Source organism: Ceratotherium simum, chromosome 3 (genome assembly GCF_057802395.1).
Source record: "Ceratotherium simum simum isolate JZ-2026a chromosome 3, ASM5780239v1, whole genome shotgun sequence".
NCBI lineage: Eukaryota > Metazoa > Chordata > Mammalia > Perissodactyla > Rhinocerotidae > Ceratotherium > Ceratotherium simum.
The window spans coordinates 47,825,365-47,844,010 of record NC_141902.1 but is presented as its reverse complement, the minus strand read 5'-3'; the positions used below and the strand labels follow the sequence as shown (position 1 = coordinate 47,844,010).

General features: G+C 39.4%; 1 protein-coding gene across 5 annotated transcripts in view; it reads left to right on the top strand.

Annotated features, from left to right (window-relative positions):
- The window catches only part of MYO5A (myosin VA), a 187,860-nt gene that overhangs the window by 44,992 nt on the left and 124,222 nt on the right, over window positions 1–18,646 (top strand). For all 5 annotated transcript variants that reach the window (XM_087427353.1, XM_087427348.1, XM_087427339.1 and 2 more), the window contains 2 exons: window positions 9,133–9,243; window positions 14,271–14,442. In XM_087427353.1, the coding sequence (XP_087283479.1) occupies window positions 9,133–9,243; window positions 14,271–14,442 (283 nt within the window). The remainder of the gene's footprint in view (window positions 1–9,132; window positions 9,244–14,270; window positions 14,443–18,646) is intronic.

Below are 18,646 nucleotides of genomic sequence, written 5' to 3'. Positions count from 1 at the left end.
GACTTGGGTGGTAGCCATGGAGGTGGAGAGAGGTGGACTGAAGCTAGCTGTATATTGGAGAGAATGATACCAAACCTCTTAATCTCAAGTTTGTGTGCCTGATGCACAGTAAGCTAAACGCTGAGACATTGGTGCTTGGAGATGGAGAAAGGTTTATGCAAATTGGCCAAGACCAGAAGGTGGGAGCATGAGTTTGCTCAAATCCACCTTAACAAGAGCAGAATACAGAGGTTTTTATAGAGCTAAGGGGTTTGGCAGGAGGAGCTTTGGAGAAACAAGGGGGTCATTCCTGATAAGCCCCTAGGCAGTCTGCAGTGGCTGCTGGGGGCCAGCTATCTGGTGATCTCAACCTCCCCGAAGGCGTTCTCTTTCTTCTGCAAAACGAACTCACATATCCTCAAGACCTGAGTCACCCCCCAAGTTAAACAAGAAAACAGCAAATTGACAAGATTCATCTATGTCTGTGTTGGGAACAAGGTCAAAAGGCAATCATGTTCTTATTGAACATCTACAATAATCCTCAGGTACCCTGCTTCAGTAGGACTTAGTGATGGATTTGATAAATGGGTTCAGGAGAAGGTGGTGCTAAGCATCATATTTCTCCCAAGAGCAGCTAACTAGCTGGGTAGAAATACTTGTCTGTTACTGAGATGGGGATACAAGAACAGATTTAAGGGGAGGTGGAAGAAGAGTTCTGTTTTGGACTTGTTAAATTTAAGATGCCTGTGAGACATCTGAATTGAGATCTTAGGTAGTTATGTGGGTCTGCGGCTCTGGAGTTCAATAGAAAGGTCTGGGCGAGAGAGAAATTGAGGAAAAAATGGCATTTAAACTAATAAGGGTGGGCGAGATATAGTGTAAATATACAAATAATAATAGTGATCTCTAATCACAATAGTAATATTAATGAGGGTAGCTGACTGCGTTCTATGTGCTAAGCACTGTTCTGAGTACTTTATGTATATTAACTGATTTAATTCTCATGATAACTCTATGTCTAGGCATTATTATTACTCTCATTGTAGATGAGCACAAGAAAGCCACAGAGCTAGTAAACGACAAAGCCCAGACAGTCTGAACTCTTAGTACTACTTTAGAAGAGAGAAGAGACTTGCCTCAGAGATCTGGGCAATTCTAACGTTTAGAGGTTGGATAGAGAAGGTGGACCTGGCACAAGAAACTGAAAAGGAGTGATTTGAGAGGTAGGAGGGAACCATGAGAAGGGGTGTCTCAGAGGCCAGGCAGAGTGTTTTCAGGTCAACGGTCAAATGCTGCTGAAAGGTGGGCTCTTAAAGGACACATAGACATTAAATGGGTGATGAGGATGGGGAAAGGGTTTGCCAGGCTTGGAGATAGTGTGAGTAAATAGATAGCTATGGAGGAACCAGATGCTGTTTGCGGTTGTTAGAAGGCCAAGTGCAAGCCGGTAATGATAAGAGATGAGACTGGAGAAGTCAGCAGGGGCCAGATCATGAAAGACCTGTAATGTGCCCCAAGTTAGCACCAGACCATGATCTCAGCCAGAAGTGTCTGTCCCCAAAGCTGGGAGCAAAACAAAGGGAGCCACCTGTTGTAAACGGGAGGGAACTATATATTGGTGCCTGCTTATCTATGTTGTCTCGTTTAATGTATGTGTTGTCTGATTCCTTCAAAATTTACCATGTTGAGACATTTCATTTAAGATTAAAAAATTATCGAGTCATTTATCACAGTGATAGATATTCTTCTTAGGAGGAAGAGATCTGTATACAGAGGCCTGTACATATTTAACATGACCCTTTTTTATACTTGCCTCTAAATTGGGAGCAAGTGTTGAAAATGGTAGGGAAGTGTGAGTTGTTTTGCTTCATTGGGCAACTTTGGTCACAATCAGGGGAAAGTGATTCATTGGGATTATGTTTGTCTTATTCTTCCTGATACATCCTGAGCATTTTGAAGTCCGAGATTGTCCTAGGTTTGAATCCTGCCTCTCTCATTTATTAGGGGAGTGGCTTTGGGGCCAGTTACTTAACCTCTTCAGACAGTTTGTTGAATGAGTGACTTTAATAGTAAATTATAATAATTATAATTTATAATTAATAACAATTATAAAGAATATTGCAAGAATTAAGTAAGGGAGAGGAAAGTTAGGAGTTTTCTTCATCCTAATTGAACAAAAAGCCTTGCGGATGAAGAGAATCAATATGATTCCTTTCTTTGTTGTTGATTCTCTTTTACCTTTATTTTACTTATTTAAAATTTTGTACTTTATCCTCAATTACCACTAGCTAATTGTAGGTGGAGATAGTAATTTTTCTTGATGTGCATATTACGACTGTACTTATAAAGTGAGACCTAGTTCCAAAAATAATCTTTACAGGAATATTAAAGAACTGCAGTGTCTAAAAATACTCATTCCAAAGCTCTGCCATCTCACATAAAACTCTAGAGAAATAAGATTATTTAATTTTTGCTACTTGATGGTAACAAAACATATTCATTGATTTGCAAAGTTCTTGTTTTCTTCATGAATTTAAGATAATCAATGCCTGCTGGAAACTGACTTGAACTTGATTTACGCTTAAACCATGCACATGTCACAGTACATGCAGGGTAGCTTCAAGAGTTACAAAAAAATTAAAAATCTTAAATCACCCCTATCATTTTGTTCATTTATAGAAGTAAGTGAACCTGGAATCATTCATTTATTAAAATTTTAGTCCTTGGAAGCCTCAGATTATTTTTTGCTGTAATTCCCTAAACTCATTTTTAGCAGAGCCTCATTCTGTGGTCAGAGCCAATTGGAATACTGCAGGATGCATGCCAGGTTGATTACTGTGGCTTTGACGAGTTGTCTTAGATGACACATTCTTAAGTCTCACCCGATGACATAGACCAGTTTAATAGCTATTTCTATTAAGATACCAAGAGGAATAATTTTGGAGTGGGGGAGGGGAGTTTCTGAATGAAATCTACAGTTTTAACAAGGGAGAAGTGTGGTGGAGTGGAAAGAATGTTTGGCTTTTAGAATAGATACAGATTTAAACCCCATCTCTACCACTTTTAAAGTCTAAGCCTCAATATCTGTTGAAATGGGTTAGTAATGGGGTTATGGTGGTGACTGAGTGAAATTATACATGTAAAATACCTAGGCCTCTACTGACACAGAGACAGTGCTCAATAAATGTTAGCTCTCATTCCTCACAACCTTTGTCAAGTTCCATGAAGTGGGGTTGGTGTTTGTCATTTTGCTCATCAGCAGCATTGCTATTCAAGCTGCAGCAGGGGCGCGGGACACTCTGCTCTGCACTTCCAGCCCTACCCAGAATGTACCGTGTGTTCATCTCCAGCCTTTCTTTTCTCTTTGCCCCCATTTTAGTGTGACCCCTTACTGGGGGAGAGGAAAGGATGTTTCATTACTTCTCTACTCCCTACGTGCCTGGCTCTTTTTCCTTCTGTCACACCAAGATTTCCTACCTAACTCAACTGTAATTTTGCTTGCATCTTTCTCTATTTCTGGAAATTACAGACCTTTTCAGAAGATTCTCAGAGCCTCTTGCCAATACTTCTTTTAGTCTACCCTCTTAAAGTTTAATGTCTGAGGCCAAGAACATTCATGTAACAAGAGTATATTAAGAAATTATTATAGGCAAGCCCTGTGTTAAGTGCTGAAGAGATAAAGATGAATAAGATACACCCCACCTCTCAAGGAGCTCACAGTCTCCAGAGGGAGATAGGCACACAAAGTCATCATTTAGTGGGATGAGGATTCTAGTGGAAGATTGTATAAGGTAATGGGGACATGGAGAATGAAGTGCCAGATGATGATGAGAAGTCAGGAAAGGCTTCTTAGAGGAGGTGGTACTTTAACACAGATATGAAGGATAAATAGGAGTCTGCTGGCTGAAAAAGGGGAGAGACTGTGTTCCAGATGGAAGAAATAGCTAAAGCAAAGGCACAGAAGTGTGAAGCAGCAGGACTTATTCAGGATACAGCAAACCCATAGTTTGGTATGACTAGTAAATAGTAGTGGTGAGGGAAAAATGAAATATTTAAGAATATATTCCATTGGGGAGTTTCAGTAGTATTGATAATGTTCTATTTCTCAAACTAAGTGGTGGGCATATGTGAATTCATTGTATCATTCTTTCAACAAATATTTGTTTTGTGTATATGTATATTATATATGTGTATGTGTGTGTGTATATATGTGTGTGTATGTATACATATATAAATATACATATATATATATATATATATAAATAAAATTTCTGGAAAGTCCATTATGTGCTTTAGGTTAGTAGTTCCTGAATTTTTTACACCAAAAACATGCCATAAGGGTTATATGAATTACTTAGTAACCATATGGAGTATCAGTGTTAATGTCAGGGTTCAGAGGAGGGGATGTTGATGATTCTCCTGCTTCAGTTGGTAGCCTAGAGAGATACTTAGTTTTTATCATAGGCTTGTTTGAATTAAGCATTCATTTTGAATAAAGCATTTGTTTTTGCAAACATTCACAGTGGAATATCAAAAATGAACCAAAGCACATTCCATGTTGCCAAGCTGCTTAAGATTTAATAGGGGAATTAGGAAAGATGTGCACATGTGCTGTATGAAAAATGAATAATGTATGTGGGAGTTCAGGGAAGGAGAGAGAATTACATGGGTCAGATGTTTTGGGATTCGGGGACTGGTTATTTACTCTGTTAGTGCTGTCAATCGTGTTCCCAAAGTGTCTGAGGCATCAGAAACTACTGCTCTTGGTGCCCGCACCTCAGGGTTCCTTGACTGATGAAATGCAAGTTAGCAAGACTCCCAGTGAGTCATCTGCATTAGTCAGGGACCTCTTGGGTGTTGTCATTGTGGTAGGATACAAAAAGAAAGATGACTGGTGCCGCCTTAAGTGTGCAGGGATGGGTGTCACCCCTGAGAAGGTGTGAGGGCCATGCTAAGTGGAGGCAGCACTGTTTGGTGCCCCTCTCTGGCAAGTACCAGTGCAAGCATGTCCCCTGAACCCACCTTTCCATTCAATTGTCAGAATTACCTCATCAATGCCAGGCAGGCCTCATTAAATTGTATTGTAGAAGGACAGATGGTTTTTATTTTCCTTGCAAGCTATTATGCAACTTAAATGTGTGCTAGCATTATTTTCTCAGATTTTGACTGTTACCGTGAAATTTAGCCCATCTGCATTTTGCCCTTACTCTCCTTTCTAATCAGGTGTTCCTTTGGATTGTCGTAAATCTTCGTTGATGTGCGTTTACGTTTTAATGTTACCTATTTTAAGCCTTTTTCTCTTTTCTTCATCTCCTACAGTTTTTTGGCTTTAGTCCCAGTACCTCAGATCCCAAATCCTTGCTTTCGCTTCTCCTACCAGTTCCTACATCACTGTTGTCTTTTTCTTTGCCTACTACTTCATGAACCTCTCTTCTCTAAGTTTCTGACTCCTACCTCATCTCAACTGTGCTTTGTGACTTCAGGAAAAATCCTGAAGTAAGCCTGTGAAGTTTGCCTTTGCTACCTTTCATCCCAGCTCTCCATCTTTTTTCCTTCCCTTACCCTACCTCTGTCTTAAATAAAATCAGCACAAATTTGCTGCCTACCAACTGTGGACAAGGAACGTGGCCAACCTTACAGGGGATTCAAAGATGGCTTAAGGAGTATACAGTTGAGTGTGGGAGGTAGATAGATCCATAAATAACTAAAATTAGGGCTGAGATATCATAAGTGAGATATTTGAGGCACTCACAAGATGAGGGGCAAAACTAGATTTGTGTGAGTAGATAAAGGGACTGAGGAGCCTTGCAAGAAAGCCTCACCCTCTGTTAGCTAATCATGACAGAGCTGAGTTACATGACATTGGACCCTCCCCTTGTCTTGCTAGGAGCTGTGTCCAGTCTGATTCACTTTGGCTAGGGTTATCTTTTGCTAACTGCTTCTGTTTCACCACGAAGCTCCTGAACAGACTTAGTAGGTATGGGCGTCCACTTCTATTTCTGATTCCTCCCTGACTCTTGCTGCCATGTCCCATTTCTCGGTTTCTCATGTGGTTGTGGGGCCTTGTCTTCTTGTCTTCCTTCCCGCAGTCTTTGCACCGGATGTGGCTGGACAAGTTTAGTCCTCTTCCTCAGGGCTGCCATGTGTATTTTCATTGGGGGTGTAGAGGAAGAGTGGAAAGTAGGGTTGGAAGTGACAGAGGCAACAGGAAGGGCATAGTCAGGTTGAGATTCCACTCGGTTTCAGCAACTAAGGTATATATACCTCCCAAATTGACCTAATTCTGGTATAGTTGTTTCTGCAGAGTCACCAGTGATTTTGTCGGTTAAGATGCAAAAGCACCATAAAAGACAATGGTAGTAATAGACTGATTCCTGACGTATTTCTCCTTAGATACTTTCCCAAGAGATAGAGATAAGATAAAGGAGAATTTGGTTATATCTGGGTGATATTTGGCATTTAAATATCTTGCTTCTAGTGAGTGTAAGGGCCTTAGTCTCCCTTTACTATCTGTAAGTGTTGTTAACACCTACCTCTTGGAAATCGAGCCTTTGGCAAAGTACCTACTCATTATTGTTTCCAAAATACTTGTGGAAATCTGAGCTGGAGCTTGCTGTTGCAAAGAACATGAAGGCACTTCATTCTAGATTTAACTGAAAATCACCTCATGTTTAGAGCAGGTCAGTCATGCTTCTGCAAACTCACTTGGACTCATTTTGCTTTTTTGTGCTTTCATCAGTCAGGGTAGTAGGTCCTTTCATGACTCTGAATCTCGTATATTACATATCTTTTCTGGAACCAATAAATCCTTCCAGAGAAATTTACAGAAATACTGGCTTTCTAAAGTGATCTTCAGAGTGAGAACAGTTGGTACACGGAAATGTTTATTGAATAAGATGTTAGTAACGTGTACAGATATTGCTCAGTTTACAGACTGTGTAACTTGGGGAAAAGTTATAAAACAAATTTCAGTAACATATTTGACATATGCCAATAACAATCACTTCTTATGGAAAAAACACTTGTAACTATCTCAACCTGTACTTATATATTGGTTTGTGCTTTTCAGAAGGTTTCTACGTGTGTAAGTCCTTGAGATAAACTAGATGAGTACTGCTGTCATTCCCATTTTACAGATGGATGCCTGAAATAAAGGCTAAAAGGCCAATATAGTAGTCCTGAGATTAGAACCCATAACCTAGTTCAGTGCTCTTTCCTCTGCAAACTGTTCAGACAAAAAATTTGCATGAGTCTGTGATAATAAGAGAAAAATAAAGTAATGGGTGAGTTTTTTACCATATATTTTTATTCAGTTTAAGGAGATGCTTTTTATTCTGAGATTCTTTCAACAAATACTAAGTGCCGGGCTGGCCCCGTGGCTTAGCAGTTGAGTGCGTGCGGTCCGCTCCTGGCGGCCCGGGTTCGGATCTCCGGCGCGCACCGACGCACCGATTCTCTGGCCATGCTGGGGTCGCGTCCCACATACAGCAACTAGAAGGATGTGCGGCTATGGCATGCAGCTATCTACTGGGGCTTTGGGGGAAAAATAAATAAATAAAATTTAAGAAAAAAACCAACTTTGTTTAAAAAAACAAACAAACAAACAAAAAAACAAATACTAAGTGCCCAGCTGTGTACCAGGTGCACAGGCACTCAAAGTAGTGTTGAACAAGACAGACATGGAGCTTATGTTCTAATGAAGGAAGAGAAATAATAAATAAGTAAACAAGCAATGACATAACAGTAAGTAAGTTCAGGTAGTAATAAGAGCACTGAAGAAAATAAAGTGGAGAAAGGCTGGTGGTGGTATTTTTGTATGTAATATATTCCTGAAAATGGGTGTCAAGGTTTAGTGTACATATGTTTTTTTGGGGGAGGGGTGGGTGAGGAAGATTGGCCCTGAGCTAACATCTGTTGCCAATCTTCCTCTTTTTGCTGAGGAAAATTGGCTCTGAGCTACCATCTGTGCCCATCTTCCTCTATTTTTGTATGTGGGACACTGCCACAGCATTGCTTGATGAGTGGTGCATCAGTCCGTGCCTGGGATTCGAACCTGTGAACCCTGGGCTGCAGAAGCAGAGTGCATAAACTTAACCACTATGCACCAGGCCGGCCCGAGTGTACATATGTTTTAAAGGGAGATTCCTTCCAGAGGAATCTAAGCAATCATAAAACGTCTCTTAAATGTGGTGCTTGGGGGATTCATTCATGTTAATATATTTTGTTCTTTTTCTTCAAAATTGACCTGAAGTCCAAAATCGTCTTAAGTCCTGAAAGTGTCTAGTTGAGGCTAAAGATTTGCTGTTTCAGGAAACCCTGATGATTACCGTATCTCTTTCATGATATTGAGGCTACGAGAGCCAGACTTATTGCTGGCCAAATATACCATTTTTACTCATCTTTATAAAAGAATGAAAGCAAAATACTAGACAACAATACTTTCTCAATTTTTTTTTTATTAGCAACAGAACTTTCTTCAAAGAAAATTGCAGATGCCCAGTATGTAAAACAGCTGTGGCTCCAGACCACAAGCTTACTGTCCTCTTCTCCACACCGTAATGGCCCCTGAGGAATACCTGAGAAATCACTAAGACTTTGCAGAGCACAGGATGAAAATCACAATAAAAAATTCAAATTTTAAATCCTGCCATAAAAAGATAGGTGTGCTGCTAAAACTGGCAAGCCATCACACCAGAACTTCAAAATCATGTTTTGAAAACCATGAAAGTCCACATTCAGTGGAAAAATAGATTTATATGTACATTTTTACCTATAATTATATTTTCAGGTAGCATTTACTATATAAAGCAAAGTCAGACTTTAATTGTAGCTATTTCCTCAGAGCATACTTTTCCCCCAGTTTTAACTGACAAACAGCACTGTATAAGTTTAAGGTGTACAGCATAATGATTTGACTTAGATATATTGTGAAATTATTACCACAATACAGAGAATATTTTTTGTAATGTGTAGACGTGATGATACTATTGGGGCCAAAATACTTTGGTCTACTAATTTAAAAATTGAATTTCATATTGGCCAAGATTTACTTTTTCATTAATTGTTTAATTATAAATAAATCCATGATATGTTTTATGTATCATTATAAAATAATCAATTTGCTGGTTTAAATTTTTTCTTTTTGTCTTCTAGTTTGCCAGGGTTTGGATACCTGATCCCGAGGAAGTGTGGAAGTCAGCAGAGCTGCTCAAAGATTATAAGCCAGGAGATAAAGTCCTCCTGCTTCACCTTGAGGAAGGAAAGGTAAGAATTTTGCTTTTGTTTGTTGTCATAGGTCTAAAGTGAAGGGAATCCAAAAGTGTAAGTTTGCTGTGACATACTGGACTTCAGTGGGAAGTTAAATTTTGAATTAATCTAATATTTTTACTTACTAAATTGATAAAAATGGCAAACTCAATTTTCTATCCCAATGGGTTAGTGAAAATAACAGATACTTTAAATATCCATTATTTTAGTCTATGAATTTATGATGATTAGGTTTAGATTTACATCTAATCTTCCCAAAGATCTGCCTGTTTATCTGTGTTTTGTTTAGGCTAGCATTAAAATTATTTCATATTAACTAAGAAAACATCAGCTAAGGAGCCATTCTGAGATTTAATATTTGCTGGAACTAATCATTTGAAAAATATTTACTGAGAAGCTATTATGTATAAAGCACTTCACTAGTGACCTGAAAAACTTAAAACCAAGTGTGTCTCTATACTTTCCTGTCTGCATTCACTGCATGGGTGGATGCGTCTTCCCTTTTTAATCTCCCCGCTGCATTTGACAGGGCATGTCACACTTTTTTCTTAAAAACCTTTGTGACATGAATTTCCTTTAAACAACTTATAGCCCAGACAGGGAAACTAGATATAAATACATGAAAAGTTAAATAAAACACAGGCTATAAAGAGTAGTTCAACACCACAGTATTAAAGATGTCAAAAGATAAGTTTCTCAAAGAATCCTAAAACTCATATGGGGCAATAAAAGACCCAGAATAGCTAAAGCAGTCCTGAGAAAAAAGAACAAAGCTGGAGGCATCACAATCCTTGACTTCAAAATATACTACAAAGCTATAATAATCAAAACAGCCTGGTACTGGTACAAAAACAGACATACAGATCATTGGAACAGAATTGAAAGTCCAGAAATAAAACTACACACATATATGGACAGCTAATCTTTGACAACGGAGCTAAGAACATAGAATGGAGAAAGGAAAGTCTCTTCAGTAAATGGTGCTGGGAAAACTGGATAGCCACATGCAGAACAATGCAAGTAGACCATTATCTTTCGCCGTACACAAAAATTAACTCAAAATGGATCAAAGACTTGAAGGAGGGCCTGAAACTATAAAACTCCTACAATAAAATATAGGCAGGACACTCTTTGACATTGGTTTTAGAGGGATCTTTTCGAATTCCATGTCTGCTCGGACAAGGGAAACAAAAGAAAAAATAAACAAGTGGGACTTCATCAGACTAAAGAGCTTCTTTTTTTTTTTTAATTTTTATTTATTTATTTATTTTTCCCCCCAAAGCCCCAGTAGATAGTTGTATGTCATAGTTGCACATCCTTCTAGTTGCTGTATGTGGGACACGGCCTCAGCATGGCCGGAGAAGCGGTGTGAGGGTGCGCGCCCGGGATCCGATCCCGGGCTGCCAGCAGCGGAGCGCGCACACTTAACCGCTAAGCCACGGGGCTGGCCCTAAAGAGCTTCTACAAGGCAAATGAAACCATGATCAAAATGAAAAGACAACCCACCAGCTGGGAGAAGATATTTGCAAATCATATATCTGACAGGGGGTTAATCTCCATAATATATAAAGAATTCACACAACTGAACAATGAAACAAATATCCTGATCGAAAAATGGACAGAGGATATGAAGAGACATTTTTCCAAGGAAGATATACAGATGTCCAATAGGCATATGAAAAGATGTTCAACATCACTAATCATCAGGGAAATGCAAATCAAAACTACACTAAGATATCATCTTACACCTGTGAGAATGGCTATAAGCACCAAGACAAAAATTAACAAATGTTGGAGAGGATGTGGAGAAAAGGGTACCCTCATTCACTGCTGATGGGAATGCAAACTGGTGCAGCCTCTATGGAAAACAGTATGGAGATTTCTCAAAAAATTAAAAATAGAAATACTTTATGATCCAGTTATCCCACTTCTGGGTATTTATCCAAAGAACTTGAAATCAACAATCCAAAGAGACCTGTGCACCCCTATGTTCATTGCAGCATTATTCACTATAGCCAAGAGGTGGAAGCAACCCAAGTGTCCATCGACAGATGATTGGATAAAGAAGGTGTGGTATATAAGTACAATGGAATACCACTCAGCCATAAAAAAAGACAAAATCGTCCCATTTGCAACAACATGGATGAACCTAGAGGGTATTATGTTAAGTGAAATACGCCAGAGACAGAAAGACAAACGCCATATGATTTCACTCATATGTGGAAGATAAACCAACACACGGACAGATCAAACTGTTTGGTGGTTACCAGGGGGATGGGAGTTGGAGGGTGGGCACAAGGGGTGAAGGGGCGCATGTATGTGGTGACTGACAAATAATAATGTACAACTGGACTCTCACAATGTTATAAACTATTATGACATCAATAAAAAAAGGTAAGCTTCTGATTAACTACCAAATGAGTAACACTCTCCTGACAGTTGACATGTATTGAGCACTTACTATGTTCCAGGCATTGTTCTCAGTGCTGTATTTGCTGTAACTCATTTAATCCTCACAACAATCCTGTGAGGTGGGGCTATTATTATGATTATTACCATAATCATACCATAAAAAAAGATGGATGGAGAACTGAGGCTCAGAGAGTTTGAGACTTGCTCAGGGTTACACGGGTGTTAAGGGATGAAGCTGGGATTTAAAGCCAGGAAATTTGCCTTCGTGGTCTGTGCTCATAACCACTGTAAGGACAGTAAGAACAATAGGGTCCCAATAGAGGGAAATATTGTTCTGGGCTGCTTTGTTGAGGAAGGCTTCAAGGAGGAGGAGGATTCTGGCTGGGTCTTAAAAGGTAGGTAGAATTTGGATTGACAGAGAGAAAGGGGGTAGACCCTGTGAGGGTTGGAATGTGTTTTGGAGATAGTGAATAAAACTAGTCGACTGGAGTGGAGATTTAGAAAGATGTGTGTTCTAGTTCCTATTAAGTTACCTGCTGTATACCATGTTAAGAGGTGGCAAAAGGTATGCTCTCTAACATCAATGTCAGGTAAGAGAAATAGATGTGCTTATGAACAGTGTGACACATGATATAATAAATATAAATGAGAAACAAAAGTAGAACCCAGCGGGCAGTGCTCAGGGGCTGGTGAAGGTAAGGGGTCAGGGAGGCATTGTCTGAAGAATGAGTGGACGGGGGAGTGCATTTCAGGGATCCAGAAAAGCCCGTGCAAAGGCAAGGAGGCTTGCACAGTAGTGTGCATTTGGGGAGCTACACAAGTCTCATGTAGTCAGGATGTGAAGTGTGAGTGCAGGCCTGGCAAGAGGATGGGGTGGGCACCAGATCCCAGAGGGCGTTCGTGTGTTCTTGCTAAAACTCCTGGCCTTCAGCTGGTCTGCTCTGGGGAGTGACTGTAGTGGTTTTAAACAGAGAGAGGGGGCCAGGTTTGTGTTTTAGGAAGGACTCATTGGTGGCAGCATGGAGAATTTCAGGAGAGCGAAATAGAGGCAAAGAGATTAGTTGGGAAGAGGCAGGGAAGAATTAGGCCAGTTTACGAGGGCCTTGAATGCCAAACTAAGAAATTAATTTATTCAACATTTGTTGATTATCTATTCTGTGTTAGGCACAATGTTAGGCACTTCGGGCTATATTTTCTTATGTTAATTCTAATTCTTATGTTAATATAAAAGGTGATGTTATAACTATCTTCTAAATAAGGAAACCATGGCTCAGAGACGTTAAATAGTTCTGCCTGAGGTCACACGGCCAGAAGTGGCTTTTGTGTATTGCAGGGGCCAACGCAAGGACCAGTCAGCTTTGGGGAAGGACATTATACCTAATAAACAGGCAGAGAGAGGTCTAGAGACAGATTGTAAATTTTCCTCCTCATTTAGCATAGTTTATTCCAACCTGATTTGAATATATGACCTCTGTATATCTCTTCAGTATTAACTAAAGTGGCTTTTTACAAAACCAGCTTGTCCCTCCCTTCAATTAAATTGCATTTTTTTTTCCTTTTCACTTGTATGTTATTTGCCCTTAATATATAATTGAGTGAAAATTTCCATGCTTGGCTTTGCCATAAAGCCATATTCCCTTTGCTTTAAAGTGAGTAGTACTTCTTAAATTTGGGGGCCATGCAACTCATTAAAACTCTTTCCAAAAAAAGTGCACATATGTGTATATATTTGCTTGTATGCACATACACACAAAGTATTATACTTAGTTTCAGGGGACTCTTGGACCTCTCAGGGTTCAGGGGTTCCCAAGTATGTACCACATGCCAGGCATTGCCTCATTTAATTTTTACCACACCCCTGTGAGCTATTTCTATTATGCCCTTGTTTCAAATGAAGGATTAGGCTAAATAACATACCCAAGACCACAGAAGAATTAAACACCGGTTTCAGGATTTGAACCTAGGTTGATCTGACTCTAGAGGCAAGCTCTTGACCACTCTGTTATAATGCCTGTGGGGCCGGCCTGGTGGCACAGCGGTTAAGTGTGGGCACTTTGCTTTGGCGGCCCGGGGTTCGCAGGTTCAGATCCCGGGCGTGCACCAACGCACCACTTGTCAAGCCATGCTGTGGTGGCGTCCCATATAAAGTAGAGGAAGATGGGCACAGATGTTGGCCCAGGGCCAATCTTCCTCAGCAAAAAGAGGAGGATTGGCATCGGATGTTAGCTCAGAGCTGATCTTCCTCACAAAAAAAAAAATGGTATCTGTTATAATGCCTGTCATCTATCACAAGTGAAGAGAAAAAAAAAAGCTTATTTAGCTAAAGATTAAAAACTTCTGATCCAGGAACTCGATAAAAAAATGTCTAGACTATGACTTCTCAAACTGTATTAGCAAAAATTGTTAATACGAGTTAATACATGTAGTGACAAAGAAGACTCTCCTTATTTTTTGTCGTTTCCACCAGTTTCTGTGGTTTTGAAAGGTGCCAGGAAACGAATGCATTTAATAGCTGAGGAGCAAATCAGGAATAGGAAATCAGCAAAATGCATGGACCCATTTCACGTTTATTGCCATGATTTATCCAGATGCTATATCTTGTGCATTTTCAGGATTTGGAATATCGTCTAGATCCACAGACCAAGGAACTGCCTCACTTAAGAAACCCTGACATACTTGTGGGTGAAAATGACCTTACGGCCCTCAGCTATCTTCATGAGCCTGCTGTGCTCCACAATCTCAGAGTCCGCTTTATTGATTCCAAACTTATTTATACATATTGTGGTAAGTGTGCCTTGCTGTCTGAGTGGATTGTGAACTCTTTTCTCTAATGGACATAGCCATGGAACTGTTGTGCATGGGGAAAGAAGGCTATGGTCAGATTTCCTCTTAGAGTCAGTATCACTTCACTGTTATCAAAAAGATTTACCAGTGTTCGTTAGCTAGTTGCATTTTATGCTGAATAAGTTCTTTTGTGAACTTATATAATTTTGCTCAAAATGAAAAGAACTAGGCCCATCTTTGGGATGTTTTTCCCCCCACCAAGGTCATATGCCAAATGCAATTTTGCCAGTTGTTTTCATCTACGAACTACTACATGAAGAGTAGATGTCCAAAGACTTATCTTTGGGGCAGATTCAAGAAGTTTAGTGTTCTCTTTTTCTCATTTACTTAGAGATGCAGGACTGACTTGACCCATAGTGACTATTCTTGCTTGATCCTCTTGCCTGGGCCCCTGCGTGTTGCACTGTTAGCTGCCAGCGACCCAGCTCAGTATTCTTTCTCTCTCTCTTAGAAATTAAGCATGCACATGTGTGTGCATTTGGGTTCCCTTCCCCCTTTCCTTCTTTTTTCTCTCTTTCCCTTTTTTCTTCTTATTGTTTCTTTTCTCCCTCATCCCTGGCTCTTTTTTCTTTACTGACTTCTTATGTTTCTTTCACTAATGGCTCTCCTCTGAGACTCAGATCTGCGATTTCCATTAATTTCTTTCTAGGTTTATTTGCTTGGTGTACCCCACTTAGTGCTCATCATTTCTTCATTACTCTCCTGTTTTGGACAGGGACAGCCATCTTTTCGTCTTAAAAGAATTTATGTCTTTTATATCCTTGATATTTGCTCTTTTTCTTCCTCAATAACTGAATATTTCTTTCTCAAGTTTCATTTTTCTTCAGTGTATTTTTTTCTTGTGCATATGTTACCTTCTGAGTGAAGCCTTGCCTGCCTGCCCTATCTAAATCATAAACCCCTTTTCCCCTCCTTAGTATCTATCTTCCTTCTCTGTTTAGCTTTTCTCCTTTTTCCTTACTACTGTCTAACCTATCATATATATTTTTTCTGTTTTTATCTTTAAAAAATTATTTTTATTGATGTCTTAATAGTTTATGGCATTGTGAAATTTTGGTTGTACATTATTGTTTGTCAGCCACCATATACATGCCTTGCTTCACCCCTTGTGCCCATCCCCCAACTCCCTTGCCCCTGGTAACCACCATACAGTTCTTTCTGTCTGTGTGTTGGTTTATATTCCACATGTGAGTGAAATCATGTGGTGTTTGTCTTTCTCTCTGGCTTATTTCACTTAACATAATACCCTCCAGGTTTACCCGTGTTGTTGCAAATGGGACGATTTTGTCTTTTTTTATGGCTGAGTGGTATTCCATTGTATATATATATACCACATCTTCTTTATCCAATCATCTGTCGATGGACACTTGAGTGCTTCCACTTCTTGGCTATAGTGAATAATGCTGCAATGAACATAGGGGTGCATAAGCCTCTTTGTTTTTTTTAAACTTTTATTTATTTATTTTTTCCCCCAAAGCCCCAGTAGATAGTTGTATGTCATAGCTGCACATCCTTCTAGTTGCTGTATGTGGGACATGGCCTCAGCATGGCCGGAGAAGTGGTGCGTCGGTGCGTGCCCGGGATCCAAACCGGGCTGCCAGCAGCAGAGCGCGCGCACTTAACCACTAAGCCACAGGGCCGACCCGTGCATAAGCCTCTTTGGATTGTTGATTTCAAGTTTGTTGGATAGACTCCCAGTAGTGGGACAGCTGGATCATAAGATATTTCTATTTTTAATTTTTTGAGGAATCTGCATACTGTTTTCCACAGAGGCTACTCCGGTTTGCATTCCCATCAGCAGTGGATGAGGGTTCCCTTTTCTCCATATCCTTTCCAACATTTGTTGTTTTTTCTCTTGGTGATTATAGCCATTCTAACGGGTGTGGGGTAGTATCTTAGTGTAGTTTTGATTTGCGTTTCCCTGATGATTAATGATGTTGAACATCTTTTTATATGCCTATTGGCCATCTGTATATCTTCTTTGAAGTGCCTGTTCATTTCCTCTGCCCATTTTTTAATCGGGTTGTTTGTTTTTTTGTTATTTAGTTGTGTGAGTTCTTTATATATTATGGAGATTAACTCGTTGTTGAATATATGGTTTGCAAATATTTTCTCCCAGCTGGTGGGTTGTCTATTCATTTTGATCCTAGTTTCATTTGCCTTGTAGAAGCTCTTTAATCTGATGAAGTCCCACTTCCTTATTTTTTCTTTAGTTTCCCTTGTCCAAGTAGACATGGCATCTGAAAAGATTCCTTTATGACCAATGTCAAATAGTGTATTGCCTATATTTTCTTCTAGGCGTTTTATAGTTTCGGGTCTCACCTTCACGTCTTTGATCCATTTTGAGTTAATTTTTGTGAATGGCGAAAGCAGATGGTCTACTTTCATTCTTTTGCGTGTGGCTGTCCAGTTTTCCCAGCACCATTTATTGAAGAGACTTCCCTTTCTCTGTTGTATGTTATTAGCTCCTTTGTCGAAGATTAGCTGTCTGTATATGTGTGGTTTTATTTCTGGGCTTTCAGTTCTCTTCCATTGATCTGCATGTCTGTTTTTGTACCAGTACCATGCTGTTTTGATTACTATTGCTTTGTAGTATTTTTGAAGTCAGGGATTGTGATGCCTCCAGCTTTGTTCTTTTTTTCAGGATTGCTTTAGCTATTCTGGCTCTTTTGTTGCACCATATGAATTTCAGTATTCTTTGTTCTATTTCCATGAAGATGTCATTGGGATTCTGATTGGGATTGCACTGAGTCTGTAGATTGCTTTAGGTAACGTAGACATTTTAACTACATTTATTCTTCCAATCCATGTGCATGGGATATCTTTCCATTTCTTTATGTCATCATCAATTTCTTTCAATAATGTCTTATAGTTTTCATTGTATACGTCTGTCACCTCCTTGGTAAGATATATTCCTAGATATTTTATTTTTTGTTGCAATTGTAAATGGCATTATCTTTTCAAGTACTCTTTCTGTTAGTTTGTTATTAGCATATAGAAATACAACTGATTTTTGTAGGTTGATTTTGTACCCTGGGACTTTGCTGTAGTTGTTGATTATTTCTAATAGTTTTCCAATGGATTCTTTAGGGTTTTCTGTATATAAAATCATGTCATCTGCAAATAGTGAGAGTTTCACTTCTTCATTGCCTATTTGGATTCCTTTTATTCCTTTTTCTTGCCTAGTTGCTCTGGCCAAAACCTCCAGAACTATGTTGAATAATAGTGGCGAGAGTAGGCACCCTTGTCTTGTTCCTGTTCTCAGAGCAATACCTTTGAGACTTTCCCTGTTGAGTATGATGTTGGCTGTGGGTTTGTCATAAATGGCCTTTATTATGTTGAGGTACTTTCCTTCTATACCCATTTGTTGAGAGTTTTTATCATAAATGGATGTTGGATCTTGTCAAATGCCTTCTCTGCATCTGTTGAGGTGATCATGTGGTTTTTATTCCTCGTTCTGTTAACGTGGTGTATCACGTTGATCGATTTGCGGATGTTGAACTATCCCTATGTCCCTAATATAAATCCCACTTGATCGTGGTGTATGATCTTTTTAACATATTGCTGTATTCGGTTTGCTAATATTTTGTTGAGGATTTTTGCATTTATGTTCATCAGTGTTATTGGCCTGTGATTTTCCTTCTTTGTATTGTCCTTGTGTGACTTTGTGGTATCAGGGTGATGTTGGCCTTGTAGAATTTGTTAGGAAGTGTTCCGTCTTCCTCGATTTTTTAGAATAGTTTGAGAAGGATAGGTATTAAGTCTTTGAATGGTAAAATTTTCTGGAGAAGCCATCTGGTCCTGGACTTTTATTTTTTGGGAGGTTTTTGTTTACTGTTTCAATCTCTTTACTTGTGATTGGTCTATTCAAATTCTCTGTTTCTTCTTGATTCAGTTTTGGGAGGTTGTATGAGTCTAAGAATTTATTCATTTCTTCTTTTTTTTTTGAGGAAGATCAGCCTTGAGCTAACATCCGTGCTAATCTTCCTCTTTTTGCTGAGGAAGACCGGCTCTGAGCTAACATCTATTGCCAATCCTCCTCCTTTTTTTTTTTTCCCCCAAAGCCCCAGTAGATAGTTGTATGTCATAGTTGCACAACCTTCTAGTTGCTGTATGTGGGACGCGGCCTCAGTGTGGCTGGAGA